Source organism: Myotis nattereri (genome assembly GCF_964212035.1).
Source record: "Myotis nattereri genome assembly, chromosome: 2".
Taxonomy (NCBI): Eukaryota; Metazoa; Chordata; class Mammalia; order Chiroptera; family Vespertilionidae; genus Myotis; species Myotis nattereri.
In genome coordinates, this window is record NC_138076.1 from 43697848 (window position 1) to 43718697 (window position 20850).

Genomic DNA, 20850 nt, shown 5'->3' on the forward strand with positions numbered 1-20850 from the left:
CAAATTTAAATGATAAAATACAGTATTATCAACTGTAGTCACACCCTGTAGAGTCCTGTAATATATTAAATCCTTAAACTTATTTATTTTATATCAGAAAGTTTGTACCCTTTTACCAAACTTCTCCCCCTCCCCTTAAGTCCTGGTAACCACTTTTATATGAGTATGACTTTTTTTAAAAAAAGATTCTACGTATAACTGATACCATGTATTTGGCTTATTTCACATAGCATAAGGCCTTCCAGGTTCACCCATGTTCCAAATGACAGGATTTCCTTCTCATTAAAGGAAATATTCCACTGTGTGTATACAATATATATATGTGTGTGTGTGTGTGTGTGTGTGTAGCTACACTAATAAAAGACAAACATGCAAATTGGTGTCACTTCGCTATGCCTATCAGCCAATTGGATGAGTATGCAAATTAACCAACAAAGATGGCGGTTAATTTGCATACATAGGCGCCCAGTGGCCTGGGTCCCGGGAATAACATCAGCACCCAGGTCACTCCGAGGTAGGCCCTGTGTGGGCCCTGAGAAGCCTAGGAAGGGCCTGAGCCAGGGGGCTCCTGGGCAGGGCCAAGCCTGTGTTCAGAGTAGGGGTGAAGCCAGTGATCAGAGGGAGCTGGGGGGCCCCTGCCCAGGCCTAAAGCTTCGACCAGAGGCTTTAGGCCTGGGCAGGGGCTGAGCCCCTGATGGGTGTGAACTACAGAGGAAACACCTATTCTGACCGCTCACTGACTAAGCTCCCTGTATGCCACTGGTAATAGTCTTAGTAACTTGGGTAATAAGAATCCAAAAAGGTGCTCTAGGGTTTTTCCACCTCACTTCTGGAGAAAAAAAACAAAGGTCTGCTGCTGGAGGACTAAGAAATGTCATATCCTGTCCTAGCCAGTTTGGCTCAGTGGATAATGCCTCGGCCTACTGCAGGGTCTGGGTTTAATTCTGACCAAGGGCATGTACCTAGGTTGCAGGCTTCTCCCTGGCCGGGGCCCAGGTTAGGGCTCGTGCAGGAGGCAACGAATCAAAGTGTTCCTCTCACTCTGATGTTTCTCTTTGTCTTTCCCTTTCTCTTCCACATTCTCTAAAAATCAATGGAAACATATCCTCAAGTGAGAATTAAAAAAAAAAAAAGAAAGAAAGCAATGTCATATCCTATGAAAGACACATCTTGAAAATGCCTAAAGAAAGTTGTCATGGTGAAGGGACTGGAGTCCGTGTTGATGAAAACACCTTGGTGGCTGCAGTGACTGGCAGTGGCTGCAGCAGCGGGGTGATGGGGCTGGTGCCTTCCCCTGATCAGCCTAGTCACCTCCCACTAAGGGAGGCCAGACTTCGGCTTAAGCCCGCTCCCCAAGGGGAGCAGGGAGCGGGCCTAAGCCATCAGTAGGACATCCCCTGAGGGCTCCCAGTATATGAGAGGGGGCAGGCTGGGCTGAGCGACCCCTCCCCCCCAGTGCATGAATTTCATGCACCGGGCCGCTAGTATATGTGTGTGTGTGTGTGTGTGTGTGTGTGTGTGTGTGTGTGTATGTGTGTATGTGTATACATATACCTCACATATACACATATACCTCACATTTTCTTTATTAATTTGTGTGTTTTTAAAAAATATTTTTTCATTGATTTCAGAGAGGAAGGGAGAGGGAGGAGAGATAGATTTTCTAACATATGTTCCCTGACTGGGAATCGAACTATGACCTCCTGGTTCATAGGTCAACGCTCAACCAGAGTGCCATGCCAGTGGGGGAGATCTTTTTTCTTAATGTAGGTGTTATCACTATGAACTTCCCTCTTAGAATCACTTTTGCTGCATCCTATTGGTTTTGATAATTATGTTTCCATTTTTATTTGTCTCAAGATATTTTTTGATTTTTTAAAAAAGTTCTTTTTTTACCCATTGGTCTGTTCAGGAGTTGTTGTTTACTGTCCACATATTTGTGAATTTTCTCATTTTTTTGTCATTGCTTTCTAGTTTCATGCTATTGTGGTTGGAAACGATGCTTGATATGATTTTAACCTTAAGTTCATTAAGACTTACTTTGTGGCCTAACAAAAATGTATCCTGGAGAATGTTTCATGTGCTTCTGAAGAATGTGGATCTGCTGCTGTTGGATGGAATATTTTGTATACAGTCAAGTGCTGCATAACGATATTTTGGACATGAAGGACTGCATATACAACGGAGGTTCCATAAGATTATAATGTAGCTCAAAAATTCTCATTGCCTAGGGGTGTCATAATGTCATAGTGAAGTGCATTAATCATGTTTTTGATGATGCTGGTGTAAACAAACCTACTGACTTCCAGTCATATGAAGGTATAGCGTGCATATTTCTGTACATAATACTTTATTCCTACATAATAAAGACCTAATATGCAAATGGTCATCACGCCCTCATGCTGTCACCCTGTCACGGATCAGACACTCAACACGGGAGAGAGGAATGGGGACCAGCCAGGCACAAACGAGCTTGTGAGAGAGGAATGGGGACCAGCCAGGCACAAACGAGCTCATGAGAGAGGAATGGGGACCAGACAGGCACAAACGAGCTCATGAGAGAGGAATGGGGACCAGACAGGCACAAACGAGCTCATGAGAGAGGAATGGGGACCAGCCAGGCACAAACGAGCTCGTGAGAGAGGAATGGGGACCAGACAGGCTGCGGCCTAGGAGAGGGACAAGCCACCTGCCCCGTGGTCCCAGGCGCCTGTGGCTGTGGCCCGGCAAAACTGTGTGCCCATGGTCCCCTGCAGCTGTGGCTGGCTCAAGCGAAGCTGGCCCGGGCAAAGCCGGCTTGCGTCCTGGGTGCCTGTGACTGGCTGGAGGAGGGAATCCTGGGTCCCAGGTGTGGGGCGAGGCAAAGATGGTTCGGGGTGATCAGGCCAGCAGGGGAGCAGTTAGGGGCGATCAGGCACGCAGGCAGAGGTGGTTAGGGGTAGTCAGGCAGGCAGGCGAGCGGTTATGAGCCAGTGGTCCTGGATTGTAAGTGGCAGTCAGACATCCCCCGAGGGGTCCTGGATTGGGAGAGGGTGCTGGCCGGGCTGAGGGAGCCCCCCTACCCCAGGCACGAATTTTGTGCACTGGGCCTCTAATAATGGTAATAAAAGACTTGCTATCATTATTTTAGAGTATTCTTTTTTTTAAAATCTATTTTTATTGATTTCAGAGAGGAAGGGAAAGGGAGAGAGGGAGAGATAGAAACATCAATGATGAGAGAGAATCACTGACCAGCTGCCTCCTGCACATCCCATATTGGGGATCGAGCCCACAACCTGGGCGTGTGACTTGACCAGGAAACTAACTGCAACCTCCTGGTTCATAGGTTGACACTCAACTGCTGAGCCATGCTTTCCAGGCTAGAGTATATTCTTTTTGATGATAAAAGCAAATATATTTTCTGTAAAACAGTATGCCGTGTTAAACTGGCAGCATCCTCATACATCTGGTGTTTACTGTGTCTCTTGATTGAATTTTTTTCCCTTGTGCTTGGCTTAATCTTCTGTTTTGTTCATCATGCCCCTAAGTGTACCAAATCCCCTGCTTCCCGGCAGGCCTGGCTCAGTGGTTGAGCGTCGAGCTATGAACCAGGAGGTGACAGTTCCATTCCTGGTTATGGCACATGCACAGGTTGCGGGCTCGATCTCCAGTAGGGGGCGTGTAGGAGGCAGCCAATCAATGACTCATAATTGATTAAAAAAGTGTTTTATTAATTTCAGAGAGAGGAAGGAGAGGTAGAGAGATAGAAACATCATTACTAGATGTCAATGAGCCATCCATTTCTAGTGTCTTATTTTAATGGGAATAAATGTAATGTGCATTTTTCTGATAAGCAAAATTGCTCATGAGTATGGTTTTTTATATATTTAGTATATAACATGGAGTTCTTAATATATATTACTGCTATGCTGGTTTTAAAGGGATCTAGAGTTGCTTCTTCAGTTTATATTAAATAGGGTATTAAAAAATATTTTCTTAAAGGATATTTTGCATTGCAATGTTTTTTCTTGTTTTGACTCCCTAAGGTAAATTAGTAATAGGATGTTGAATTTTAATCTCTGATTTCTAGTTCACTTGGCTTAACTTTATGGTACAGTGGTAGAGTTAGGACCAACACAGGGAGGTGAGATTTACATGATTAGCTGGGAGTAAGTCGGGGAGAGGGAATTTGATGTAGTTTACTTATATGAAGGAATGAGGCTAATTGTCCTGGTCTCACTTAAATGTTTCTAATTCATTTTTAAGCTCTTTCATTGCCTTCCACAGTGTGGCTTAAAAACTCACGTTTCCCTTTTAAATTCAGGATGAAGTCCAAATTCCTAAGTTTAGACTACAAGACCTTTGATTACCCCATTATTACATCAAACCTCATGCACTTTTGAACCTGCTGTCCCCACGCAGTATGTCTTTGCATGTCTGGTTCTGTTTTTGTGGAAGCTCTCCTCTTCCTCCCTGGTCTCCTCAGTGAATGTTAAATGATTCCCCCGGACTTGACTCACTAGCCCCCGTGGAGGCCCCCCCCTAGGCAGCTGCACAGGTTTTCTTTTCAGTGTACGAGTGGATCCCAGACCTGGCTGATGACCAGAATGGATTGGGGTGGGGGTGGGGGTTCAAAAGGCCACCAGTTGGGTCCTGTCTTGGCTTATTCTGTCTCAGTCATTTGGGATGGGGCTCTGGATACATGTTGGTCTTTGTTTTAAGACTCCCCGAGTTGAGGTGGGATTTTGATGTTTAGCCAGGGTTGGGACTGTTGGTGTAAAAGCCAAGGGAGGCATCCAAAGTGCACTCTGCAGCAGGTTCTCAAACTTGAGCCTATATCGGCATCACCTGGACGACTTGGTAAGGTAAAGATGGATGGGCTCCACTCTCAGAGTTTCTGATTCATAGGTTTCTGATTCATAGGTCTGGGTGGGGCCGGAGAATTTGCATCTCTAACAAGTTAGGGGATGCTGATGCTGATGCTGGTCTGGGGACCGCACTCTGAGCACCTCTGCTATACAGTAGATGGGTCATTGGCAAGCTGGGGGTAGTGATCCCTTCCCCTCCAGAGACCTGAAGAAAGACAAGAAGCAGATCTTGTCTGTAGTTCACAACCACACTTGCCACATATTGTAATTCTTTGCATACATAGATCCCTTGCTCACTGGGCTGTGAGCGCCTGTAGGGCAATTGAACCCTAGAATATAGTAAAGGTTTCATACCTTTCTCCTTGCTCTGGTCGTTAGGGGAGTACTTATTGCCGGTGTCTGTGGCTACTCTCTGGGGCCAACAGTTGAAGTGAAGTCCTATGGCTTTTCCAGAAATGGGAAAAGATTGGGGCAGTGCTTCTGATTCTGGAGATTTTGCCACCCAGGCAATGTCTGGGGACAACTTGGGGTTGGGAGGTGATACTAGTGTCCTGAGGATGGATTTCAGGGATGCTGCTAACCGTCCCAGGACAGCCCCCCATAGCAAAGAAGCATGCGTCCTCAAATGTTAGTTCTGCTGAGCTCCAGGGATCCTGCCTCAGGGGAAGGAGGTTCCGAGGAGGTCGGTGGGTCTTACTGTGAGATGTGTCTGTGGTCATTTGTCCCTCCCCAACCCCTGTTCATAGATTCCCTGACCCAGAGTACCCTCACCCCAGCCTTGCCCTGGTGGAGCCTGCAGTGACCAGGGCTAACGTAATCTCCTGGGAGGATTAACCGGAGATTAATATTTGCCACAGCTAGAAGTGCTTTGAAATACATTATCCTTTCAACAATAAATGACTTATTTGAGTGGGGCTAGGGCATTTGCTGAATGATTGACTGACCTTAGCTGACCTGCATCTTCCCTTTTCCAGGAGGAGAGAGGGTTGTGTGAGCGAGTGTTCTCTGCCCCTGCTTCTCAACCAGGGGAGAGCCATTTATCAACTTAGCTGAGTTTTCAGTGACTTGCCATGTGCTAGGTCTGGTGAACATCACAGAATGGGCCCTGTCCTCATGGAGTTCTCATTCTAGAAGGGAGATGGACAAAATGAAGGATTATCTTCCTTTCAAAAAATAAAAAAATAAGCCCTAGCTGGTTTGGCTCAGTGGATAGAGCCTCAGCCTGCGGACTCAAGAGTCCCAGGTTCGATTCCGGTCAAGGGCATGTACTTTGGTTGCGGGCACATCCCCAGTAGGAGGTGTGCAAGAGGCAGCTGATCGATGTTTCTCTCTCATCGATGTTTCTGACTCTCTATCCCTCTCCCTTCCTCTCTGTAAAAAACCAATAAACTATATTAATAAATAAAAAAATAAAAAATAGATTTTAGTAAATAGATCAAGAAATTAGAAGAGGAGAATTAGGTGAAAAATTAGGGTATATTTTTTTAATAAGATGATCAGGCCTTGCTTTGGAGGTGACAATTCGGTTGAGACCTGGAGGAGGGACAGTGCAATCATGGGAGGAAATGGGGCAGAGTATTTGTTCCCAGCAAAGGGAATAGAAAACAGGAGTTGGGGACTACAACAGGCCAGCCCGATTGGAACAGTGAGCATGGAGGGGAGGGGCAGGAGATGGGTGGCCAGTCAGGAGGGACCTGGTCACGCATGACACCCCAGGTAAATGTGAGGATGGCAGATGTAAGGCCATAGCCGTCAGGCATTGTGGAGGTCTGAAAGCCCATCCTTAATAAAGCGAAAGGAAGGTGCCAGAAGAGATGAGAACAAGAAATTGAGCAGCTAAGGTTTGGGGTTTCTTTTGTGTAGGGTGTGGAAGTCACTCAGTGATGTTGGTAGTTGGGGTCAAGGAGAAGCCTGATTCAGCAGCTAGGGGTGCGGAAGAATGATAGGCAACAAGAGTAGTCAGTGCATGGCCTTTGGAGGTAGATGCCAGGGTTGTTTACAGCTAGGAGGGGCCTGGGGCTGGAAGTGTAATTGGGGAAGTGGTGGGTGATGCTGAGGCTGCCGGGAAGTCCTGTCCCCAGGGCCTAGGCCCCTGTAGCAGGAGAGCAAGGAGCTGAGGATGGTCCAAGGGCTTCATGGAGAACACCCCCTTGGCCACAGCATGTGGGGGCCTGTGGCTGAAGTTTGGAAGTGGGGTCAAGATAACTAGCACTGCCTGGCCAGTGTGGCTTAGTGGCTGAGCGCCGACCTATGAGCCAGGCAGTAACGGTTCTTTTCCCAGTCGGGGCCCGGTTGTGGGCTCGATCCCCAGTGGAGGGGCATGCGGGAGGCAGCTGATGGATGATTCTCTCTCATCATTGATGTTTCTCTCTTCCTCTCCCTTCCTCTCTGAAATCAATAAAAGTATTTAGGAAAAAAAAACCACACAGATAACCAGCACTCCACCGGGCTCCATTACTGGGAAGCTGTCCTCAGTTGTTTAGGCAGTATAACGGGGGATCCATCGCTTTTCAACTCTGTTCCCAAGAGCCCTGTAGGGAGGAGGGTGAAGGAGCACCCCCGGAAGCTCCTTGAAGCCTGGCATGTCTTGGCCAATGTTTCCATTTATTCAGTGTTGATGTGTTCAAACTCTACAGTTTACTGACACTTTCAGGAAGATGTGTGTTCTTGGGACACTTGGGGACACTCCTTGGGGCGTGGGCCTCTCAGTCGGGCACACTCCTCTGTGGGGCCTCTTGGTCGTTTCAGCTCGGGGAACTAGGTGCATTTTGGGCATGTACTTTTCACTTCCTTCTCACCGTGGGAAACAAGAAGTGATGCAGGAGTGACAACCCAGTGTGAGTTCTGCAAGGAGGAAACCCTCCACAGAAGCCTCATTGCAGCCTAAATGCCAGTTTATCCTTTGGATCATTTCCCTGCAGCTCGAATGTTCGCTGAGCTCAGCTGTCCAGGGAGCTGTGCTGGGAATGGAGTATGCAAAAAGGCCTGACAGGCCTCCCGTCCTCGAGGGACCCCTGGATGGTGTGGGGATGATGGTAGTACCAAGGGCATTGTACACACAGTGGACCCATTAGTGTGTCAGGAAATCAATTTAGTGAATTTCAACTGGCATTTCTTGTGTGTTTTTTTTTAATTAAAAAATTTATGGTAAAATATACAAAATCTACCATTTGTAAAAAAAATTGAGGTATGATTGATATTAATTTCAGATGTATAACATGATTCGATATTTGTATATATTTTGAAGTGATCACTACATTAAGTCTTAATATCTATCACTCCACATAAATACAAATTTTTTACTGTGATAAGAACTTTTAAGATTTACTCTCATTATGCAATACAGCATAATGAACTAGAGTCACCATCCTGTATATTATATCCTCATGACTTATTTTATAACTGGAAGTTTGTACCTTTTGAACCTCTTCAGCCATTTTGCCCACCTCCACACCCCTCACCTCTGTCAATCACTAATCTGTTCTCTGTTATTTTTGAGCTCTTTAAGATTCCAGCCCTAACCGGTTTGGCTCAGTGGATAGAGCATCAGCCTGAGGACTCAAGGTTCCCAGGTTCGATTCCGGTCAAGGGCATGAACCTTGGTTGTGGGCACATCCCAGTGTGGGGTGTGCAAGAGGCAGCTGATCGATGTTTCTCTCTCATTGATGTTTCTAACTCTCTAACCCTCTCCCTTCCTCTCTGTAAAAAAATCAATAAAATATATTAAAAAAAAAAAGATTCCACATATAAGTGAGATCATACTGTATTTGTTTTTTTCTGTTTGACTTATTTCACTTAGCATAATGCCCTCAACTTCTATTCAAGTTGTCACAAATGGCAAGATGTCTTCCATTCTTTCTTTTTTTTTAAATCTTTACCTGAGGGTATTTTTCCTTTGATTTTTAGAGGGAGTGGAAGGGAGGGGGAGAGACAGAAAGACAGAAGTATCGATGTGAGAGAGACACATGGATTGGTTGCCTCCCACATTCGCCCCTGCAACCGAGGTACATGTCCTAGACCGGAATCGAACCTGGGACCCTTTAGTCCGCTCTATCCACTGAGCCAGATGAGCTAGGGCCATTATTTTTTATGGCTGAATAATATTCCTTTGTGTATATGTATGTGTATATAATATTAACTTTACCATATTAACCATCTTTAAATTGTGCAGTTTAGTGGCTGGCCTTTTATGACTGTCTTATTTCACTGAGTATAAGACTTAGGATTCATCCATGTTGTAGCATGAATAAATATTGCCTTCCTGCCCTAACCAGTTTGGCTCAGTGGATAGAGCATCGGCCTGTGGACTGAAAAGTCCCAGGTTCGATTGTGGTCAAGGGCATGTACCTTGATTGCGGGCACATCCCCAGTAGGAGGTGTGCAGGAGGCAGCTGATCAATGTTTTTCTCTCATCGATGTTTCTAACTCTCTATCCCTTTCCCTTCCACTCTGTAAAAAGTCAATAAAAAATTGCCTTCCTGTTCTGGCAGGTGTTTCTCAATGGTTAGAGCATTAGCCTGCACATCAAAGGGTTGAGGGTTCGATTCCTGGTCAAGGGCACATACCTGGGTAGCAGGTTCCATCCCTGACCTGGTCCAGATGTGTGTGGGCAGCAACCAGTCTATGTGTCTCTCTCTCATATCAATGTTTCTTTCTCTCTCTCTCTCTCTCTCTCTCTCTCTCTCTCTTCCCCTTTCCCTCTCTCTTTCCTTCTCCTCCTCCCCCTTCCATGCCCTCTAAAATCAATGGAAAAAAATATCCTTGGGTTAGGATTAACAAAAACAAAAAAAATTAATGGAAAAAATATCCTGAGGTGAGGATTAACAACAACAAGAAATTGCCTTCCATATTAAGGCCAAATAATATTCCATTGCATGGATATACCATATTTTGTTTATCCATTCATCCATTGATGAACACCTGGGTTACTTCCACCTTTTGGGTATTGTGACTAATGTTATGATCATGGGTGTATAATGACTGGCATTTCTTTTTAATGCTGTAGGGTACAATACACAATATCAGAGTAGCGTGGGTAAATGTGGACACAGTGTAGACAGACCTGGGTATTCAAGAGTGCTTGGGAATCTAGATTTTTATGGGGAATATAATTTTTTAAGCTATTATTCTTCAAAATAATGTGTACCCCACCCAGCATTTTTTTTTTTTTTTTTTTTTTTTTGCTGGGATCTTTGTGTGGGACTCCAATGGGTGACCTCAGGCATGAGAGATTATGTATAAGGGATTTTTGATAAGTGACAAAATTCCATGGGTCCAAAGAAGGAGAGATTTGCTGGAGAGAGAGGTCAGAGAAGGGCCAAGTGAAGGAGCTAGAACTTGAAGCTGGGAATAAGTCAAATTAAAAAGAAAAGGGGTACAGGAACTCTTATTCATTGCTGGTGAGATAGCAAAATAATGCAGCTACTTTCAAAAATATTTTTATTGATTTCAGAGAGGAAGGGAGAGATAGAAACATCAATGATGAGAGACAATCATTGATCGGCTGCCTCCCACCAGGCCCCTCACGGGGCACTGGGCCTATAACCCAGGCATGTGCCTTGACTGGAAATCGAACCGTGACCTCGAGGTTGACACTCAACCATTGAGCCACACTGGCTGGGCTAATGCCGCTACTTTTGAAGACAGTGTGCAGGCTTCTTACTAAATATTCTTTCCGTGTGACCCAGCAATCATGCTTCTTGGCGTTTACCAAAGGGATTTGAAAACTTAGGCTCACACAAAACCTCCTCTCGGTTGTTTACATCAGCTTTATTTATAATTACCAAAACTTGGAAGCAACCAAGATGCCCTTTAGTTGGGGAATGGATAAATAAACTGTAGTCCATCCAGTTAATGGAATATTATTCAACACTAAAAGGAAATGAGCTATCAAGCTAATGAAAGATATGAAGGAACCTTAAGTGCGTATTAAGTGAAAGAAACAAGTCTGAAAAGGCTAAATATTTACTGTGTGATGCCATCTCTATTACATTCTGGAAACGGCAAAACCATGGAGACAGTAAAAAGATCAATGGTTGCCAAGGGTTGGGAGGAGGGAAGGATGAATAGGTGGAGCACAGGATATTTAGGTGAAACTCTTCTGTATCATACAGTAATGGTGGATACATGTCATTCCACATCTGTCAAAACCCATAGGATGTATGGGTTTTGACAGATGTATAATGAATGACCCTTACTGTGAAGTTTGGTTGATAATGACACGTCAATAAAGGTTAATCCATTGTAACAAATGTATGACTCTGGTGGGAGATTTTGATACTGTGGGAGGTTGTGGGAGAGTGGGTGATTCAGAACTCTGTACTTACTGCTCAGTTTTGCTGTGAGCCTGCAACTGCTGTAAAAAATAAAGTATAAGTAAACAAATAAAAAGAATGAAGGCTTTCCAGGTTCGGGGGATAGAGGTAGGAGTGTCAATGTGTGCTCCGGGGATGAGTGGGCAACTGGTCTGGCTGTGAGAAAGCGTTCCTGTTAGCACAGTGGGATACGTGGCTGGAAAAGCAGTCTGACGCTACTGCGGATATGCAGACACACACCAGCTTGTGCTGAGGCGGGACTTTGCCAGCGGCATGAGGTGATGTATCTCTTAAATTAACCTAACTGCCCAGATGTTTATCTCCCAGGGATTGATAAACTGAGCAGCCTGTGAAAGCACAATGATAACTGACTAAACTATGCAGATTAGTTCTTTAGCCTTGAGGAGGTATCCTTTTAATTAATTAAGACAGTGAATTATATGTCCACATGCATGTGATTAAGTAAAATTCTTTGACCCAAGTAAAGTGTTTTCTGATGCTCTGATCCCAATGAGTGATATTAAAGGCTTATGTTGTTAGTCAGTAATACCCTCCAGGTCCATCCTTACTCTCTGAATTTTGAAGCAAGATCTATGTAATCCCTTAGAGAGGATGAGGTTTAATAGTTTAGAACAACGGTTCTCAACCTGTGGGTCGCGATCCCTTTGGGGGTCGAACGACCCTTTCACAGGGGTCGCCTAAGACCTTCGGAAAACACATATATAATTACATATTGTTTTTGTGATTAATCACTATGCTTTAATTATGTTCAATTTGTAACAATGAAAATATATCCTGCATATCAGATATTTACATTACAATTCATAACAGTAGCAAAATTACAGTTATGAAGTAGCAACGAAAATAATTTAATGGTTGGGAGTCACCACAACATGAGGAACTGTATTAAAGGGTTGTGGCATTAGGAAGGTTGAGAACTACTGGTTTAGAAGAAGGTGTTTGATTGGAATAGGAGCTATTGACCGTATTTTCAGAGAAGAGCCAGCCAGCACTTAGGCACTCACAGCCTTAGAAGGGATCTTGCCAATGAGTCCTTACCCTAATGGTGGTCACTTGGGCTCTGCTAACTACACTAGGGTATCAACCTGCCAGTTCTAAGATCCCTCACTTGTGAGTTTCAATCAAAAGTGATTTAATCCCCTCACAGCCAAGGGCAAGAGAAGTAGTGTCTTATTCATGACCCATTTTGTTCCTAAGGTTACTGAATTGTGTGCAAATGTGTGTGTGTGTGTGTGTGTGTGTTTTATAAAGAAGGACTTAGGATAGTTATCCACTCATAGTTAGTCGATTCTGGGTGTTGGTTGTGGTGTGGGAAAAGTTCTTGTGAAGATGTGTGGTGATAAGACAAGAGACACTGTGAAGCCGTAAAGGAATGGGTTAGCCGAGGGAGACAAGGGAAACAAGAAGGCCAGGGGTGGACCAGGGATTTCTGCAGTGCCCACAGCCTGGGAGGACCCATGTGGCTCCTGGGGCAGAGGGAGTGCAGGGACCTGGGGAACACTGGGGAGAAAAGGGGATACAGCCTGCATTCCCACCTGGCTTATTTTCACCTGGAAAGAACAGGTGGTAGATGAAGGGGGAAAGGATATAGAAATGTATTTTGAGCAAGTTTTAGGAAAGGCGGAAAGCCGCAGAGGAATGAGGAAAGACAATTTTAGCTTGAGAGTTGCCGCTGCATTTAATTTGACTTGGCTGTGGGCCACTCCAGGAATGCTGGGGTGGTGACCTATTTTGAGACAGCTTACCTGAGGTGTGGGTGTTCCACTCTCACCCTGGATGGATTCCAATGACATCTTGCCAAGACATACCAGACACTGTCTTTGATCACAGAGCTTCTAAGTAGTTTGAGAGTAGTCATTGCTCTGAAGGAGTTACAGTCATGATGAGACAGGAGGGAAAGGCTGCTGCATCAAGTGTTGTGGATAAAGAGTGGATGGAGAGAGTGTCCCTGTGGAGAGGAGGACCACTGGGGCAGAGCTGGGCGGGGGTGGCCTCTTTGGCAGTGGTCTGGAATTGTTGAGTAAGCTCCCTCAGGCATAAATTGGAATCGAGGTATCAGTTGACCATGTCTAATTCCTTACTTAGATGGTGACAGATAATGTGGGCTCCTACGAAAGTGGGCTTCCAGCAGATGGAAATGAAAACCTTCAGTCCCTGCTGGTACCTGTAGGGCTCAGCTGGCTTTCTGAGAATTGAGCAGTTGATGGACATTGGGAAGGTCCTTAAGTCAAAAGCCACCATGAACGAAATATGTTTGAGCAATTTCATCTAAGTTATTAGGCTTTCTAATGAGGTCCAAATGTGATTACTTAAGAGTTCTATCCTGGTAATGGCTGATATTTGGTGAGATTTTTTAAGTTTTCAAAGCAGCTCCAGTTGATCTCTCAGTGGCTGAGGGAGGTGCTATGTAAAGGGGTCCTTCCCATTTGCTGGAGGCCAATACTAATCCTATCTAATAAAGAGGGATATGCTAATTGACCATCACGCCCCCACAAAGATGGCAATGCCCCCAGCCAATAAGGAGGGAATATGCTAATTGACTGCCATGCCCTCAAAGATGGCGGTGCCCACAGCCACAAGATGGCGGTGCCCAGTCCCTTCAGCCCCGCTGGGGTGGCAGGCGCGCAGCACGGCCAGGCCTGCCCTCAGGCGGGTCGGGCCACTCCGTGCGCCTGACTCCGGAGTCCCCCAGTCCTCTCAGCCCCCCAGCCGCCCAGGGCCGGCCCAAGGCACAGGCAAGCCTCGGATGTTGATGCCCAGCAGCCCAGGGCCGCCCGAGGCTCAGGTAACCAGGGCCGGTCGAGGCTTGCGCTGCCGGCAGTGGCAGCAGCAGAGGTGTGATGGGGACGTCGCCTTCCCCTGATTGCCGGGTCGCCTCCCGCCCTTGAGGGCTCCCGGACTGTGAGAGGGGGCAGGCTGGGCTGAGGGACACTCCCCCTCCAGTGCATGAATTTTCATGCACACCAGGCATCTAGTAAATTATAAGGCTACTTTGAGGTCACACACGCAGGAAGTGGCAAAGTCCTAGACTCTTAATAGCAGGATTTCCTCCTCAATCTGTATTTTGTTTATACTCATTAAAAGTTTAAAAAATTTTTGTTAAAATGCACATAACATAGAATTTATCACTTAGCCATTGAAGTGTACAGTTCAGTCGTGTTAAGTACATCCACATTGTTGTACAACCAATCTCCACAGTTCTTTTCATCTTGCATTAGTATTTTATTAAACACTGACTCCTCACTTCCCTTTCTTCCTGGTCACTCTCCTACTTTCTGTCTCTCTGAATTTGACCCCTCCAAGTACCTCATGTAAGTGGTATCTTACCGTGTCGGTCCTTTTGTGTCTGCGCCATTTTACATTCCCGCCGGCATTGTGCAGGGCTTCCAGTGTCTCCACGTCCGTGCCTACACTTCTCCATTCTAATGGGTGAGAGGTGGTATCTCCCTGTGGTTTTGATTGGCATTTCCCTGATGATGAGTGATGCTGAGCATCTTCTCCCCGGCAAGCAGAATTTTAAAGAGGGCCGTTCAGGACCAGCGGTCACCATCTGGGTAAATTTCAGTGCTGACTGCCTGAGCACTTGCCGAAGGGCACAACTGTAGAGTAAGTGGCCCAGCACATTTCAAGCCTGTTTACTGGTAAAGCTCACCGATTTATACTTTTGCGTTGGAAGGAAATTAAAACCTAGCGATGTGAAATGACTGGCAAAAAGTCATGGAGGTCCAAAATCTGGACCTCATAGAAATGAAGGCGGGGGAGAGGGAGACGGCCGAGGCTCTGGGAACTCTAGGGTTCTCAGTATCATTGCTGGGACTAGAAGCCATTCTTCCAGTTCCTGTTCCAGGGCCAGCAAAACCTGGGGCTCAGTTTCTCTTCCTGCTTCCTCAGTGATTAGGGAGAGGGATAGAGAGCTAGAAACATCGATGAGAGAGAAACATCCATCAGCTGCCTCTGCACACTTCCTACTGGAGATGTGCCCACAACCAAGGTACATGCCCTTGACCGGAATCGAACCTGGGACCTTTCAGTCCACAGGTCGATGCTCTATCCACTGAGCCAAACCTGTTAGGGTCACCAGGCAGTTCTTGAGCACCTGCTCTGTCCCCAGTGCCGTGCTGGGGATAAAGCAGTAAAGGAGGTAAACATGATCTCTGCTTCCATGATTGTTGTCTGGCGTCAGAAGTCTCCTTACCCTGGCAAAATCAGTAAAATGGTGCTAATCTTTGAGCTCGCTTTGCATATTAATTATTATCCCTTAAATAATGCATAATGGAGAATGGCAGTTTATTTGAATAGGGTTTTTCTTGGGTCCTCTATAAAGTTATTGTTTTTTCCTTTTACCGTTAAAAAGTAATTTGAGATTATGTGAATATTCACTTCCACATCAAACTTTCATTGGTTTTAACTCCCACTGATCATTTCTTTTCTTTTTTTCTTTCTTTCTTTTTTTGTTTTGTTTTGTTAATTCTCACCTGAGGATATTTTTTCCATTAATTTTTAGAGAGTGGAAGGAAGAGGGAGAGACAGAGAGAAACATCGATGTGAGAGAGACACATCGATTGGTTGCCTCCTGCATGCACCCCCACCAGGGCCGAGGAACCTGCAACCAAGGTATGTGCCCTTTACCAGAATTGAACCCAGGATCCTTCAGTCCGAGGGCCAACACTCTAACCCCTGAGCAAACCGGCTAGGGCTCCCATTGATCATTTATTTCTAAATCCATTGTTCCTTCAACATATATTTGCATTTGAGAATGCAAGCACTTTCCCTTCTCTCCCATTTACAGAAAGTAAGGATTGGTGGACTCTTTTTATGTAAAGGTTTATGACCCATTTATTCATCGTGATGCTCAGTGTATCCCAGATTTGCCTAGTGAGAGCCCTTCAGGCTGGCTCCTCTGCCCTTTGGACATGTCCTCATGATTTCTTTGAGCTTTTCCTTGTCTTATGGTGTAAGATGTTTCAGGCCCGTCTTGTACTTTCTCTGCCTGTTTTGTGTTGGTCTGATCACTGGGTCGTGATGCCGTTGCTAGGAATGCTTGGGGCACTCCTCACAGACATTTTCCCTGAGGATCCAGTGTGGAAGCTGGACCAGCCCTTGTGGTTCTTCAGGTTGCCAGCTGTACCTCCACGGTGATCATCAGGGAACTTTGAAAAAACATAAGGTGTTTACTCACAAGTCCTGCCTGAGGCTACGCAGCAAGGTCTTGGGGTTGGCAGAGTAGACAGAGAGAGAAAAAAAGGGAGAGAGAGGGAGACAGAGAGAGAGAGAGGAGTCATGAGTATGAGCCTGGGGTTCTGCCTTTATTGGGATTGAGGGTGGGGTGCCTAGGGTGTTGTGTGTTCACTCTTGATCAATTTAAAACATAAGAGTGGGTAATTGAAGTGCAGGAAGGGAAAAAGCAAGTCGACGGTGAAAGGATCACTTATCTAGGTCAAGCAGAGTTTTGTGAACAAGAAAAAGGGAAGTTCAAGGGTGGGTGGCCTGGGTTTTTACAGTCACGTAGCTGGCAATGTGTTTGAGTCGAATGTCTTTGAAGTGGATTCCTCAGCAATCAAAAGCTTATGCTGCAATAAAAAGAAAGCTGCTTGTGATGTGCTTACACTACACTGTCCCAGCCTTGGAGCCAGTCATTTCTTCAAGGAGCCTTGGGTTCTTTATGGCAGGAAAGGTATTAAAAAACCGAGACCTGGGCGCCTGCCCGGAGTGTTCTGTGACATTGGTGTGCCATTGTTTCCAGGCCCTCCCGGCAGACAGAGCCAGGGGCTTTGTGGGTGTGTAAGCACATATCTAAGATAGCTCACCCTGCACCCCCCGCCCCATGTCTGTATTTAAAATGTAGACTTTAAAAACAAAACTTATGGATGTAGGATTCTGATGAGACACAGATGTGTCTTTTTGGGAAGATGTCATTCATTGTTCTCTCCATTTTTAACAGGTGGCTAAACCCCTTGTTTAAAATCGGTCACAAACGGAGATTAGAGGAAGATGATATGTATTCAGTGCTTCCGCAAGATCGCTCGAAGGAACTTGGGGAAGAGCTGCAAAGGTAAGCACAGGCAGTGAGGAGAAGGGTGCGAAAGGAGAGCCTCTAGGGCAGCGGTTCTCAACCTGTGGGTCGCGACCCCTTTGGGGGTCGAACGACCCTTTCACAGGGGTCGCCTAAGATCATTGGAAAACGCATATAGAATTACTTATTGTTTTTGTGATTAATCACTATGCTTTAATTATGTTCAATTTGTAACAATGAAATTGGGGGTCACCACAACATGAGGAACTGTATTAAAGGGTCGTGGCATTAGGAAGGTTGAGAACCACTGCTCTAGGGTCTAATGCTTTGGACTTTGGACAGGGTGTTGTCTTCCTTTGGGTCCTTCTGGAGCTTGGGTACACTGCCCTCCCTAACACTCAGGCTGTCCCTGGGCTTAACCTGCTTGGCAGGTGGGTGAAACTAGAGGTGCCTGTGCCTTTGTGGAAGTGGAGAGAGCCCCCAGCCAGAGTCCTGAATGCCAAGAACCGTCTGGGGAGGAGGTATCCCTGCAGGAAGTTGTCTGACTCCTGTCTGCCCTCTTGGGCTGCTCAACGTGCCGTAGTCCTGCAGAACTGGCAGGAACTTGTTTCCTGAGACTGGGGCTGTTCCCCTCCAGGCCTGATGTTCTGGCGCCTCAGATACTGCACTCCGAATTTTGGGAGCCCAGCATCTATTGGACAGGGGTGAAGTGCCCGGCAAGAGGCACTTACCTTTCACTCTGCTACCTCCCCGGTTTGCCCTGCGGCAGGGCGTGCTGCTCTTCACCGTGCTGTGCTTCTCCTCGCAGGTACTGGGATGAAGAACTTTCGAGAGCCCAGAAGGTCCCACAGGAGCCATCTTTAACAAAAGCAATCATCAGGTGTTACTGGAAATCCTATGCAATTCTGGGATTTTTTACGTTATTTGAGGTAAAAGCTTTGACCGCAGTGAACCGTTTTTTGGGACCACTGGGGTGAGAGGCAAGAAGTTTAAGGCCTGCCGGAACCGGTTTGGCTCAGTGGATAGAGCGTCGGCCTGCGGACTAAAAGGTCCCAGGTTCGATTCCGGTCAAGGGCATGTACCTGGGTTGCGGGCACATCCCCAGTAGGAGATGTGCAGGAGGCAGCTGATCGATGTTTCTCTTTCATCGATGTTTCTAACTCTCTATCTCTCTCCCTTCCTCTCTGTAAAAAAAAATCAATAAAATATATTAAAAAAAAAAAAAAAGAAGTTTAAGACCTGTGGATAAAAGGTGTCCAGGAAACACGATATCGTTAGGCTGGGCAATTACTCAAATGACTGGACGTGGGAGGAGGGGGTCACTATTTTTCTGTTAACCAATTAAAGTAGAGTGTTGAGGAAGGGCAGCCCTGGAAAGAGAAGACACTTCTTGTCATGTTAGGACACGGTTGGTGCTCAGTCAGTATTATAAACACTGAGTGGTCCTTGGCCGGAAGAAGATTCCACAACCTCCAGGAATATGTGGTTTGGAGGAAGTCAGTTGGGACCAGCGCCCAGAATCACGAGGCATTTTACAGGTGCTCTACAAATAACTGTTACCTTGACCAGGCCAGATCTGATCAATGTTCTTCCAAACAGGTGTTGTCACCTTCCAGGGAAATAGAACCCGGGGCCCTGCATCTGGGCTGGAGCCCCCAGGAGCAGACGTGCCTCCAGGCTGCCACCTTTGCAGTGGGCCCGGGTACAACAAAGCAATGCCTTCTCTCTGGAGAAGCTCTGGCATCACCATGAATTCTGGAGAATTTGTGCATCACCCATTCTGGTTTCTTATTCCTGGTTATTGGGCCGATGGCTGGTTGGAAGGTTGTCTTGGTAGCCTGGCATTTCGGAGAGTGTAGGAGGGGATGTGCTACAGAGAACCCAAGGCAGAGATCCATGATGTCAGTGACCTCCATTGCCCTGAAGGGCCTCCAGTAAGACATTGTCTGCCTGGGGGTACAGTGCCAGCAAGCCTACCTGTCCTGGGTAGGTATGCTGAAAATCTGCCTGCATAGCTCATGCTCTCCGTGCCTTATGGACATTGGTGGCCCTGCGTGTGCCTGAGATGAGTAGAGACAGAAGTTGCACTTGCTATGAAAGGGTTGTTTCAGCTGCAGGAGGGCAGTGAGTTGTCATAAGTGCGTTTTGTTGGGTTGGCTGATTTGATGTGGGAGATGTAGCTCCTGTTTAAAAGGTTCTGCTGTAGTGAAGGGCACTGTGGGCATTGGGTGGCTAAGTAGGTGAACTCTCCCCTACACAATTGGAGAAAACCAGAGACTCTGTCAGCTAACAGGTACAGGTGACTGGGTGGTCCTCGGAAACTAAGTTGTTGATGACAGATGTGGGTTGGCTAGTGTGCCAGAGGTTGGGGACAGGTGTATGGGGCAGAGTGCCTCCTTTAAGAGGGCACCAACCACCATGTGGATACCGCTGTGGCCTTGTGAAGGGCAGGGTGGAGATGCAGACCAGTGGGACTAACTGGGGGTATTAGAGGGTACAAGAGCCCCTTGGGCTGGTCTTTGACCTGTGCACAGGTGTACCAGTGATGGTGTTTCTTCATTGTTACAATAAGTCTCAGTTTGAACTAAGCAGGTGCGAAGCTTGTGTCACTGTGGCCTATGTCTTTAGCTTTTCCTGACCAAATGTGACTGCTGACGTCCCCAAGCAGAGCTCTCATGAATTCTTCTTGCCAGGAGTCCTCGAGGCCTCGAATGTGCCTGTGGTCCACACCACGTGTCTGGTTGTGGGTGGATGGACTGAGTGGCCTCAGGCTAGGTTAGGGTAGTATGCTGGGGCAATCCCCCTTCTCTGCCCCAGTTTCCCTGCTACCAGGTGCTGGAGAAGCTTTGCGTCTTTACTGGGCGGAATTTGGGAGAAGTAGACACAGAGGTATTGCTGCAGGAGCTAGGATTCCTCTTGAGAAAGAGAGGGTAGGCCCCACTGTGGTGCTGGGATTTTTGCCCCAGTGGTACTCAACTGTTGGGAGATCCAGGACACCTAGGATTGGGGGACTGAACGCAGGTGCAGCAGCCGGTGCTCTTGACCCAGTAGAGACCCAATGCTCATTCTCAGATGGGATCTAGTCACCATCTGGGGCTTAGAGACACCACCCCAAGGAGCCAGCTGCCCAGGACAACAAGCTCAGTTCAAACCCAGCAACTGGGGCCACCCTTTGAGATCTGCCTGCTTCAGCTTCTCCAGCACCTGGTACCTAGCCAACATGGGGCGCGTACTCAGTAGTATTAGTATGAATATTAGTATGAGTAGCAGCAGGAATTCTACTATACTCCTCAGTAGTAATAGCAGCAGCAGTGGTTCATATTGAGTGGTAATAGTACCAGTAGTGGTTTCAGCAGGGCTTACTCAGTGGTGGTGATGGCAGAGTAGTATTATAAGTGTAGTAATAACACTAAACACTAAGCTTCTATGAGCACCTTATATGTAATATTACATTTATTCTGTTGGCCAACTCTAAACAAGGTGGAAAGTATCCTTATAACCCCATTTTAGAAAGGAGGACACACAATGCCAAGTAGATACACATTGTGCTGAGGGTCACGCAAAGCATGAAGGACAGAGCCACGACTCTGTCTTGGACTCTGTGATTAGAGCCTGAACATGTCTAGGACCATGTCCAGTGTCTTCATAATCTCAG

General features: G+C 46.4%; 1 protein-coding gene across 1 annotated transcript in view; it reads left to right on the top strand.

Annotated features, from left to right (window-relative positions):
* ABCC4 (ATP binding cassette subfamily C member 4 (PEL blood group)) overlaps positions 1-20850 on the top strand; it is a gene marked incomplete at its 5' end in the record, with an annotated part of 254269 nt that overhangs the window by 26768 nt on the left and 206651 nt on the right. The window contains 2 exons of the mRNA XM_081082354.1: positions 17124-17234; positions 18004-18124. Of these exons, the coding sequence (XP_080938480.1) occupies positions 17124-17234; positions 18004-18124 (232 nt within the window). The remainder of the gene's footprint in view (positions 1-17123; positions 17235-18003; positions 18125-20850) is intronic.